Source organism: Mastomys coucha, unplaced genomic scaffold (assembly GCF_008632895.1).
Source record: "Mastomys coucha isolate ucsf_1 unplaced genomic scaffold, UCSF_Mcou_1 pScaffold14, whole genome shotgun sequence".
Taxonomy (NCBI): domain Eukaryota; kingdom Metazoa; phylum Chordata; class Mammalia; order Rodentia; family Muridae; genus Mastomys; species Mastomys coucha.
In genome coordinates, this window is record NW_022196896.1 from 86567873 (window position 1) to 86578726 (window position 10854).

Below are 10854 nucleotides of genomic sequence, written 5' to 3' on the forward strand. Positions count from 1 at the left end.
AAAGTGAAAAAAGAAAAGACTAAAGAGCTAAAGAGGAATGTATTGGTTTTGCACCATAAAAACCCTTGTAAAAAATAAAATATTAGCCAGGGATGGTGGCGCATGCCTTTAATCCCAGCACTTGAGAGGCAGAGGCAGGTGAATTTCTGAGTTTGAGGCCAGCCTGGTCTACAGAGTGAGTTCCAGGATATCCAGGGCTATACAGAGAAACCCTGTCTCAAAAAACCAAAAATAAATAAATATTAGTTTCATTAGTAAGACTAATTTGATTTAACAGATACCAAGCGGGACTATAAAAAATCATTTTTTGGAAGTGCAAATATTTCATATCTACATGCTTATTCTTAGTGAGTTTACTATAATGATAAATTTACTTGTTCAGTAGTCTTTTATAGATAAAACATTTGTTCCTCAGAAAACATAATGGCTCTAACCCAGTAACCTAGTCATTGAATATCTTTTGATACATTATTAGCTTTTTCAGAGAAACGTAATATGGTATCTGCAGGTGTTTTTTTTAAAGTATTTATTTATTTTATGTATGAGTATGCTATCTTCATGCTCCAGAGGAGATCATCAGATCTCATTACAGATGGTTGTGAGCCACCATGTGGTTGCTGAGAATTGAACTCAGGACCTCTGGAAGAGCAGTCAGTGCTCTTAACCGCTAAGCCATCTCTCCAGCCCCCTGCAGGTATTTTTTTGAGAAAAGAAAAGTTGGGTATGGTAGCACCCACTTACAATCTCAGTGCTTGAAAGTTTGGGGCCAGACTGGTCTACATAGTAAGTTCTAAGCAAGCCAGAGCTATATAGGAAGATGCATTCTACAAACAACCACAGAGGAAGGCTGGAGAAAGATCACAGCAGATCAGAGCATTTGTTGCTCTTGCCAGATGCAGTTCAGTTTCTAGCACTGACTGCCTTAGAACCATTTGTAACTCCAGTTCTAAGGGAACCACCACCGTTTCTAACCTTCACAGACATTAGACATGTGGTACACATACATGGATGAGCAAAGCACTCATTTACATAAAGTAAATTTTAAAAATACAGAGTTAAAACTTTTTTAAATATTATTTATTTAATGTATATGAGTATACTGTAGCTGTCTTCAGACATACCAGAAGAGGGCATCAGATCACATTACAGATGGTTTGAGCCACCAATGTGGTTGCTGGGAATTGAACTCAGGACCTCTGAAAGAGCAGTCCTCTTAACCTCTGAGCCATCTCTCCAGCCCCTGAGTTAAAACTTTTTAAACATGTTTCTATTCAACATTGTGTTTCTTGATAGTTTCCTCAGGCATGCCCATCTGTCCCCTGCTAGTGCGACAGATAATTACATCAAACTTCTCCTCAGACTTTTCTCTTTGAGTGCACACCTGTAGTCCCTGTTGGTTGGAGGCTAAGGTAGAAGAATCACAAGTTAAAGGTCTGCCCAGCCTGTAGGGTGAGTTCAAGGCCAAGCCAAACAACTAATGAGACCGTCTCAAAATAAAAGTACAAAGATGGAAGGGATGCAACTCAGTGCTAAAGTATTTGCCTAACAAGAAGAGGCCTTGAGTTTACTCTCTAGTACTACAATGAATAAATAGCTTTTGTTATTAATCAAGAATCTTTTTAACATGTTAGTGATTTTGCTACCAAAACTTGTTCTGCCCTTTATAAACTCAGTGTCTTACAGGTTGATATCATATATCCTTGTTTTTTCCTTAACACCTATTCTTCATTTCTCTGGATTACCTTAAACAGATGCGATCGGGTCAGCTTTCTCGAAAATTGTGGGGATCTAGCAAGAGGCTCAGCCAGATTTCAGCTGGAGAAACCGAATATAATACTCAAGATTTCAAGTGATTGTTCCTTCTACCTTCTATGATGGAGAACTGAGCTTCATTTATTGCTTTGTCACTTTAGCTGCATCTCTCTACTCTGAAAGTCTTTAAGGGTTTTATCCTGAAAAATGGACTACCACGCTTTGTTACATGCCTGTAACACTAACACTTGAGAGGCTGAGGAAGGTGGATCTTAAGTTCAAGGCCAGCCTGTGCTACATAGCAAGGCCTTGTCTCGAAAATAAATAAGTTGTAGGTTGTATTAAGTCCATATTTAAAGTTTTGCCAATATGAGTCTAGTTTTATTAACCAGTACTAAAATTCAATTGAGAAAATACATTTGACTTAATTTAATAAACTGATTAAATAATTCCAAATTATTAAATCCATTTAAAAAACAAACTTATAGTATTTGAGGTTAAATTCCCTTAACCTAAGTAGCAAAACTCAAGCTATTTCTAATAAAGTAGTTGTATAGAGAGTTGAGAGATGTGGCTTTTCATGTGTTCTTTAGATAATCATTTTTCTGTTTACTGGCCATTACATTAAAGACATCAGTTTACTCATGAAGCTCCTGGTTAAGGTAATAACCTTTTAGACATGTGTTTACCATTGAATTTTCAGAAGTTGCAGGTCTGCACAATTAAATACAAACATTGAAATAGAACAGTGGTTCATCTCCCTACCCCTAATATTTAATATATTGCTAATAAAATTTATTTAATTGCAACAAATGTTGAATAAGAAAAAAGAAAATCTAGAGATAAGTTTTGCAAATGTACTTCATTAATAGTATATTTAAGCAAAAAAAAAAAAAAATGCTAATTATGGCTTTGGCCAGCCAGTCCTTTGAGTAGCATTGCAGCACAGTTTACATCTATGAAATTCACATTTTTGTGCATCTGTCTTTGTTAAACACTGTATGTACTCTCTTTGTATTTAAGCATTTTTACTGCGATGATTATGAGTTAGCATCATGGTTGATGGGAATAGCATTGCATAATTCAAAGTAATCATTTAGATACAGTGGCATTGTGAAAAGTCCCTTTTCTTGCTTGTTCTATATATATATATACATATGTTAGGATGATAGCTAATTTTATTTTAGTTTGTTAAATATTACATTATATTTAAATTTTTAAGTAAAATAACTGATTGATTAATTTGGAATTCAAAGTGATTTTTGTTTGTTTTTGTAAAATTGACTTTTGATTTAGGTCAGAGAAGTTTTACAACTGGTAGTATTGGTAATTAAATTCCATGGGCTTTGGGAAAATCTGTAAATCTCTGAAGTTGTATAGAAATTTATATGTTAATTTTATTTTCAAGAAAGAACTATCGCCTGGCTTTCTTAAAATGATCTGTGGGCAGCAACAAATGAGTTTACTATGGTAGCCTTTAAAAATTGTACTTTTTTTTTTATTCTTATACCCATAGATTTCCTTATACCTATTTGTCTTTTCGGTTGAATCTTAAAGAACTTTTGATTTTCCATTTTCCCTCTCCTGTTGACCACAGTATCCAGTGGCCTTTTCTTCATAATTCAAGAAAATGTGTTTTTTAAAAATAAAAGATTATGTTTAGGGAAATTTTCCAATATTTTGTTATGTTGGGAGTCAGGATTAGTAAAACACTGCAAAATCACTGTCTACTTAGGTAAAATTACCTGATTTAGGAAAAAATAGCTGTGTTTTAGATAAATGACATTAAAATCAGCTGGTACAAAAGAAGAATTTGTGTAAATGTACAGAATCCTTTTTGAAAATGTGTTGGAAGTCTCCCAATGAGTACAGCAGGTGATGCTCTATGACACCTGCCTTCTGTTCTGCTCCCTCCCATCCTCCAGGTGCACAGCCACACCTAAGAGAGTTAGGAGAGCTCAAGTCAGAACCAACGTAAGTGGTTTTTCTCAATTTGAAAAATAGTGATTTAGGATTAGGGATATCACTCCACAGTAGAACGGCCCTTATTGTTCAGGATTCTGAGTTTGCTTCCTCACTTGAGTCAGAGTGATAAGTAGAGGGAAGAGAGACAGAAGATCACAGAGACAGACACTGATGGCGTTAAATCAAGACTCAGGTGTATCCATGCATTCCTTGTTTTGAAATCACTTAATATTGGATTTATGAATTTTTTTACTTAAGAATTATAAAATCTTTGATATCTGAAGAAAAATCCTAAGTGTATGTGTTTGACTGCTGCCTTTTAGTGGGAAGTAATATTTCTTTTATAACGTGCATACAAAGCTTTGCTCAGTTTCATAGAGCTCTGTCCCACATTACTGCTAGATGTAATTATTCCTGATAATTGGGGCTTTTTTTCCTAAAAACTATAAACCATAAATATGGTATGAAAGTACTAGCAATATTCTTGAAGAATGAACTTTTGTATTTATTAAAACAAGCAAATCAATGGACCTATTTATTATCTGAGTAATATACTCAGATAAACAGTAGATTATGACATTAAAATCACTAGATAATATCACTGGGAAGGTATGCTTTGACACATTGGAATGCAGATGTTCTCCATAGAAATCTCTGTAAGGGATAGTGGGAGAAATTATTAGAATGGATTGATAACTGGGTATCTTGGTGAATGAGTATAAGTTCTCAACTTGGTTGCTTTCAGTGTCAGTTCATCTTTTCAGAACTTTTCATCTGCTTTTGCTTCTTGATAGAGGAATCATGAATATAAAAATCGCAGCATCTGGGTAATAAGAGCTTTATTCTCAGATAATGTTCTTACTTTTGGAAAGGGAGGTCAGTAGAAGATGGTGGTGGCTCTGTGTGCGTGCGTGCATGCTTGTATACACACATTTATATGGCTGCCATATATTCAGAGAGTAAAACCATGAGTGTTCTGTCATTACTTAGGTAAAATTGAAGAAGAAAAGAAAGAACAAATCAGAACATGGAGGTCAGGGAACTGTAGTACAGAGTGGCAGTAAGTCTTTGTAGCCAGAGTCCCCTGCGCTCCTGTGATGGAGTTTGTATTCCTTTAAGTTGCAGTATATTTCTTTGTAGGAGAAAACGTCTGCAGAATTGTAAACCTGCTTTTCCTTTTGCCTTATAGATATATCAGACTATTTTTCAAAGAACCGATACTGAAATGCTGCATGCTGCTAGAGGAATAAGTATGCCCACAGAAGTAGAATTTAGGCTTAAGGATGGTCTCTTAATCTTAGCTTCTTTATATTTCTTTTGACATAGGCGAAGAAAATTAAGTTGAGTCCCAGTTTTTGTTTGGTGATGGTAGAGGCAAGGCATTTGCCTGTAAGTGTAACCTTTTTACTAAAGATACCTCTAAGGAAAGATTTGAGTTGAATTTTGAGAGGCTAGTTTCTTTAAAATATTTATATTTTTAAAATAAATAGCATCATCTTTGCCTCCTTTTCAGTAGGAACATGTGAGTCCTTGGACTGTATTGAATATAAGTGGGGTATTAACTGCATAGTGTCTGGGGTGTGAAGGTGTTAGTCTTCTCACTTCCCACATTGCTATTCCTGTCTTAACCATATCTTTTAGGTGCAAAATGAAATATATCGTTTGTACCTGCAGAGTCTGTCGTTTTATTTCTCATCCAGACCCATGCTGGTGTTAGTGTTCTGTCTCTAATAGAAACTCTCCTTAAGCATCCTTACCATTGGTGGCAAATACTCACTCTCAGTCATTTTTCCTAACCTATGTGTGTGTGCTTTGCATTTGATTTGTCCATATATAGACATTATTTTGTAAAATTTTTTCATAGTGATTTTCCTGATGGCATTAGGCAACAATACAATATTATCCATCTTTAATATTATGTACAGTGTAGGCCATAGCCATACTTATTGATTTAAATGTAGTATTTTCTGTGCCGGTGGTTTTCCCTAACCTGTTGCTGCCTTTATTAACTATGTTTCACATGGACAGAACCACTGCATTTCCTTTTCATTATTGAAAAGCTCACTTATCTTATGAATTCTCTTTAGACCTTTTGTATTTGAAAATCATAGTTAATTAACATTTACCTTCAACAAAATTGTTTCTTTGCTAGATTCTATATGTATTCTTCCTAGTTCCTATTAGTCAATATTTTCCACACTTAAAAAATGTAAAAGTTTTCCAGTATTAGGAATTGAATTCAGGGCTTCATGCATCCATGCTAGACAAGAAAAAAAAAAAAAAAAAAAAAAAGCATTAGCAAGCAGTGTTAAAAGAAAAACAGAATTGAGTATCTTGTAGCATTGAACTTAAAATGAATAGAGTTCTTTTATGAGAAAAGCATTGGTAAATTCTCCTGAGTACTTCTGATGATGTCTGCAGGTGTGACACAATATTGAATTGAATATTATTTGATTTTTCATAGGTTTTAGAGCTTAGAGCTAATAGAGCATTAACATTTGAGAGATCTGAGCTTGTGCTGCTGATATATCTCAGTGACGGTACACTTGCACATGAAACCCTAGGTTTGGGATTTGGGATAGCATTTTTCCCACAACCCTGGGAAAAGTATAGGCCTCATACACAGTAGGAAGGGTTCTGCCACTGAGCCTTATCAGTTCATACAGTTGTTTGTAATTTGAGATCCAGTTTATCTGTAGGTATTAATAAATGTCCTATGCCTAGGTACTGCTTGGAATTTTCAGTGATTTAATCAGTCCTAGCTCTAAAAAATTATAAATATATTATGTACATATAATGTGTATAAACAACATGCTAAAATTACAGATGGTTATATTTTTATTTGTTGAAAGTCATGTGGCCATCCTAATATAGGATTTATCTCTTCTCTGATTTTTAGCTACCATGAAGTTTAGAATATAAAAATTATGTAGTTTTCTTCATTATTAAAAACCTTATATAAAAATGGCTATATTATCAATTTCAGTTTCTTGGCAGTCATAGTTATTTATTTCTTAGACCACTGTCTTTACTGATACTCACCACACAGAAGTGGCTGCTGAACACATTGCAAGATTTGGACATATAAAATTAATTTTTTTCATGTCAAATGAAAAAACCCACAAATAGTGGTATATATATCTTCCCCTGAAGCAGAAAGCAAAGTGCATGTCACTGATTTAGCATTCTTTTTTCTAAGATAGAGCTTTCATGTTCCTTGACAATGTGTATCTTACGTATATTAGCATAACGATAGCCAAATTTCATCTTTTGAAAATGACTCAATCAGACAAAGTGGTACATGCATAGGGTTCCAATAACTTGGGAGCCTGGGATGGAAGGATCACTCGGACCCAGAAGTTCAGGACCATCTGACAGTGTAGTAAGTTCTCCATCTCAAAAATAAGTAAATAAATAATTAACATTTCAAAGTTGACAACGATGTGCTGCTGCTCTGTGTGTGTGTGTGTGTGTGTGTGTGTGTGTGTGTGTTCTTATAGTGGCTTTCTAGTAGTTTACCTTCACTCTTAACTATCTTTGAATGATTACAAAGTTTCACTGCTTTTATATTGCTATTGTAAACTAAACGGAGCAACGTAAGGTAAGTTACATTGAGAGTAAGAGCAGTTAGAATTTAGGTGAAATTGAAAAGTTTTACTGATTAAAGTGCAAACTATTTTTAAAACAAGTCTTATTCCAGTTAAGATTTTATTTAAGTAATATATTTCTATATACCTTATATTAAAATTACATACTCTCTGTGATACGGTAGTAAAATTGAGAATTAGGCTTAACACTGGTTTTGTTGGTTTTGTTTTTGAGACAGAGTCTCACTATGTAGCCTCAGCTGGCCTGTAACTACCTATGTAGACCAGGCTGCCTTGAACTCAGAGATCATCTGCCTCTGTCTCCCAGGTGCTGAGATTTTCAAGAATATACTTATGAAAAGCATTATATTGTTTTTCATAAGTAATTCTGGCAGGGAGATATCAGTAGCTAAAATTTAATTGAAAACAATTTAAATTCTTTCATATTCAGTCTAGAAAAACATTTTTTGGAAGTTTGAATGTTTTGTTAGATAATCCCTAGTGACTTACTTGATTTCTATACTCCTTCCAAAATGAGGTGTTAACGTGGCTCTTACTGCTGAAAGCCTTTTGTATTTTAGATGATTCTTTTTTCTATTCTGCCTTTTACTTTCAAAGACTGCCTCAGAGACATCACCACAAATGTTTTATATGTAGCTGCTGCTACTTACAGTCCATTTCACAGGAGAAAGCTTGTGAGGAGACGGTGTGGCTTCCGGCTAGATTCTTTTATAGGCTAATTTCCTTTCCCAGCTGTTGGAGGGAAATAAAAAAAGCGGAAAAAAAAATCAGATTTCTGGATAGCCATTTTCTATCAAATTCATTGCTAAATTAAGTCAAAATTAACATTTGATGAATTTGACAGTTTTTCTGGGACTCAGAAGCATCTCAGTTTTAACAGGGTGACATGAATATGTACATTGGCTCAGAAGAGTTAACTGAAAATTCAAAAGGTACTTAGCAGCTGAGTATGATGAGAGACCTGTAATCTCAACACCCATAGGCTACGGCAGGAGGATTGCCTTGTCTGTAGGCTACCTTGGGCTACAGAATGAAGTCTGTCTGTATCTGTCTGCCTACCTGCCTGCTCTCTTGTCTTTCTGTATGTCTTTGTCTTTCTGTCTATCAATCTATATATCTATGTCTCTCTCTCTCTATATATATATATACATGTATGTATGTATACATATATATGTATGTGTGTATGTATGTATGTATGTATGGGTGTGTCTCTGTCTCTCTCCTCCTCAACAACTTAGAAATTGTGCTGCTAGTCACTATTTAAGGAGTCTGTATGTTTATCTTAAAATGTCCCTTTTCATTTGTTCCACTGGAATTGACTGAAAAAAAAAAAAAGAATAGTTACAAGCCTTTTTATGTTGAATTATTGACTGTGCAAACTGTGATTCATTGAGTATTTATATGCAAAAGAGGGGGATTCAAAGTTAAACAGTTTTAGACTTTATAAGGATGTAAATAACTTTAATTAGCATTCTGATAACAAAATTACTGTTCGGTGCAATTCATTCTTTCTGCTCTCCTCCTTTTGAACTTTAGTATACAAGATGTATTTTGTTTTGTCACATAAGTATTTTTTAAGAACTTCACTGAATGTATATGAGTTAATGTTTGATTTGTTTCTGTATAGTATGATCCAAAAGAGTTGAAAATTTTGCACTTTGTTAGTCTCTTGGAAATTTATATTCTAATATTTTTAAAGAGTGTACATTTATTTTGTACATAATAAATTAGCTTTGTATATGACAATGGGTTTGAATCAAATAAAAAGATGGCACTACTTTCATTATTTGGTTTGTTGTTCTGTTTATGGTCTTGGACTGGAATCTGCTGTGTCTAAATTAAGTAGACAAAGAATTGAATGCAGTATTTAGTAAACAGGAAACCAAACACTATTTGTTTCTCAGATGAGAATCTCCTGTGATCTGCACAACGTGAGTTATTAATATTATTGCATCAGGCTCTGCCATTCATAAAAGACATTCATTTTAAATCATCCCAAAAACATTGATCCAGTTTTTTCTCAATAAGCAATTATCTTAAATTTTTATGTTATCTTAACCAGATTATACATTCAATTTTTAAATTTTTCAGTTTCATAATCAGAATATTTTATGCATCAGTTTTAATATCTGTCTAACAGTTAAAACCTGGGCTTTAAGCCTGATAGACATTCTACTATTGAGCCACCCTCCCATACTTTGCACCAACTTTGTGTGCCTAAGCACTACCCTAACTGTTCATTTTTGGTTAAGATAGTGCGACAAAACAAATACTCTTCCAGCCTCTTGATGGTGTTTTGTCTCTGTATCCAGACCCACTACAGAAATGGACAATATTGCAGAGGACTCTGTGTCCAGACACACTACAGAAATGGACAATACTGCAGAGGACTCTGTGTCTAGACACACTACAGAAATTGGCAATGTGAGCTGGTCATAACGCTGCACTTTATGGAAGGCACTAGAGCCTTCTGTACTACATAATCTACATCTCTAAATCAATGGAGGATCAAAGCCAGGTCAGTGACAGGGTCAGTTAAAACTATATCAAGCATCAGATAATTGTTTTCAAATGATGATAAAGCTTATGTTTTATTGTCATTTCATATCACATCAATCAATTGATGAGAATTTTTTTAAACCTTTAGATTTTGGCCTACTTATACAGACCTATAAGCCTAGCTACTTGAGAGTCTAAGACAGGAGGATCACAAGTTCAAAGCCTATGTGGACTATAGAGAGAGTTCAAGGCAAACTCACACAATTTAATAATACCAAGTCTCAGAAATGAAAAGTCTGATACAGACCTCAAAAGAAGTGAAAAAGGGCTGGAAATGTAGTTCACGGTGGAGCACTTGGCTATTACGTGTGAGCAAGGCTCTGGTACCACAAAAGTAAAGCCTTTTTGAGTTTTTATATTTTATTTACTTACTTGGATCATTTTGACAAATATCCTGTAAAACTTTACCTAATTGTCATTTAGTGTAGTTTTCAAAGGAATATCTATTTAAAGTATGTTTAATTATAACTGTAGGCATTATTAATGTCAGGAAAGCCTATAGAAAACATGTTAATATCATAGTCTAGTAATAGATTTTTAGAGTCAAGGAATATATTATTCAACCCACATACATGCAATAAATAAAATTAAATTTTAAAAGATACAGGAAGAATTTAGGATACCACTTGGTTGCAATCCTACAAAACTAGCCACATTTTTATACATGCAGTATTTTTTTTTAAGTGAATTGTATCACTCTTACAGTAGGATATAAGATAAGCCTGTACCTTGGGTCTCATGCATGAGGTATTGCTGCAAGGTATTGATCACATGTTGAACTCCTAGATTGTGTTTACTGGGAAAACTTGTTTTTAGTTGTAGTGTGGCTCAGCCTTAGTACACACTTCTAATCCAATATTGTAAATGAAATCAACTACAAGTCAAAAGACGAAGCAAGCAATCAGTTGACAGGAAGTGAACGCAGGATTATTAAAAAGAACATACAGAATAAGAGGGAGTCAGGAAGATG

General features: G+C 34.3%; 1 protein-coding gene across 6 annotated transcripts in view; it reads left to right on the top strand.

Moving 5' to 3' along the window:
* Nucleotides 1-9108, top strand: part of Nbeal1 (neurobeachin like 1) — a 155517-nt gene extending 146409 nt beyond the window's left edge. For all 6 annotated transcript variants that reach the window (XM_031367667.1, XM_031367670.1, XM_031367668.1 and 3 more), the window contains one exon: nucleotides 1752-9108. In XM_031367667.1, the coding sequence (XP_031223527.1) occupies nucleotides 1752-1853 (102 nt within the window). In that variant the 3' untranslated portion in view covers nucleotides 1854-9108. The remainder of the gene's footprint in view (nucleotides 1-1751) is intronic.
* Nucleotides 9109-10854: the final 1746 nt, after the last annotated feature.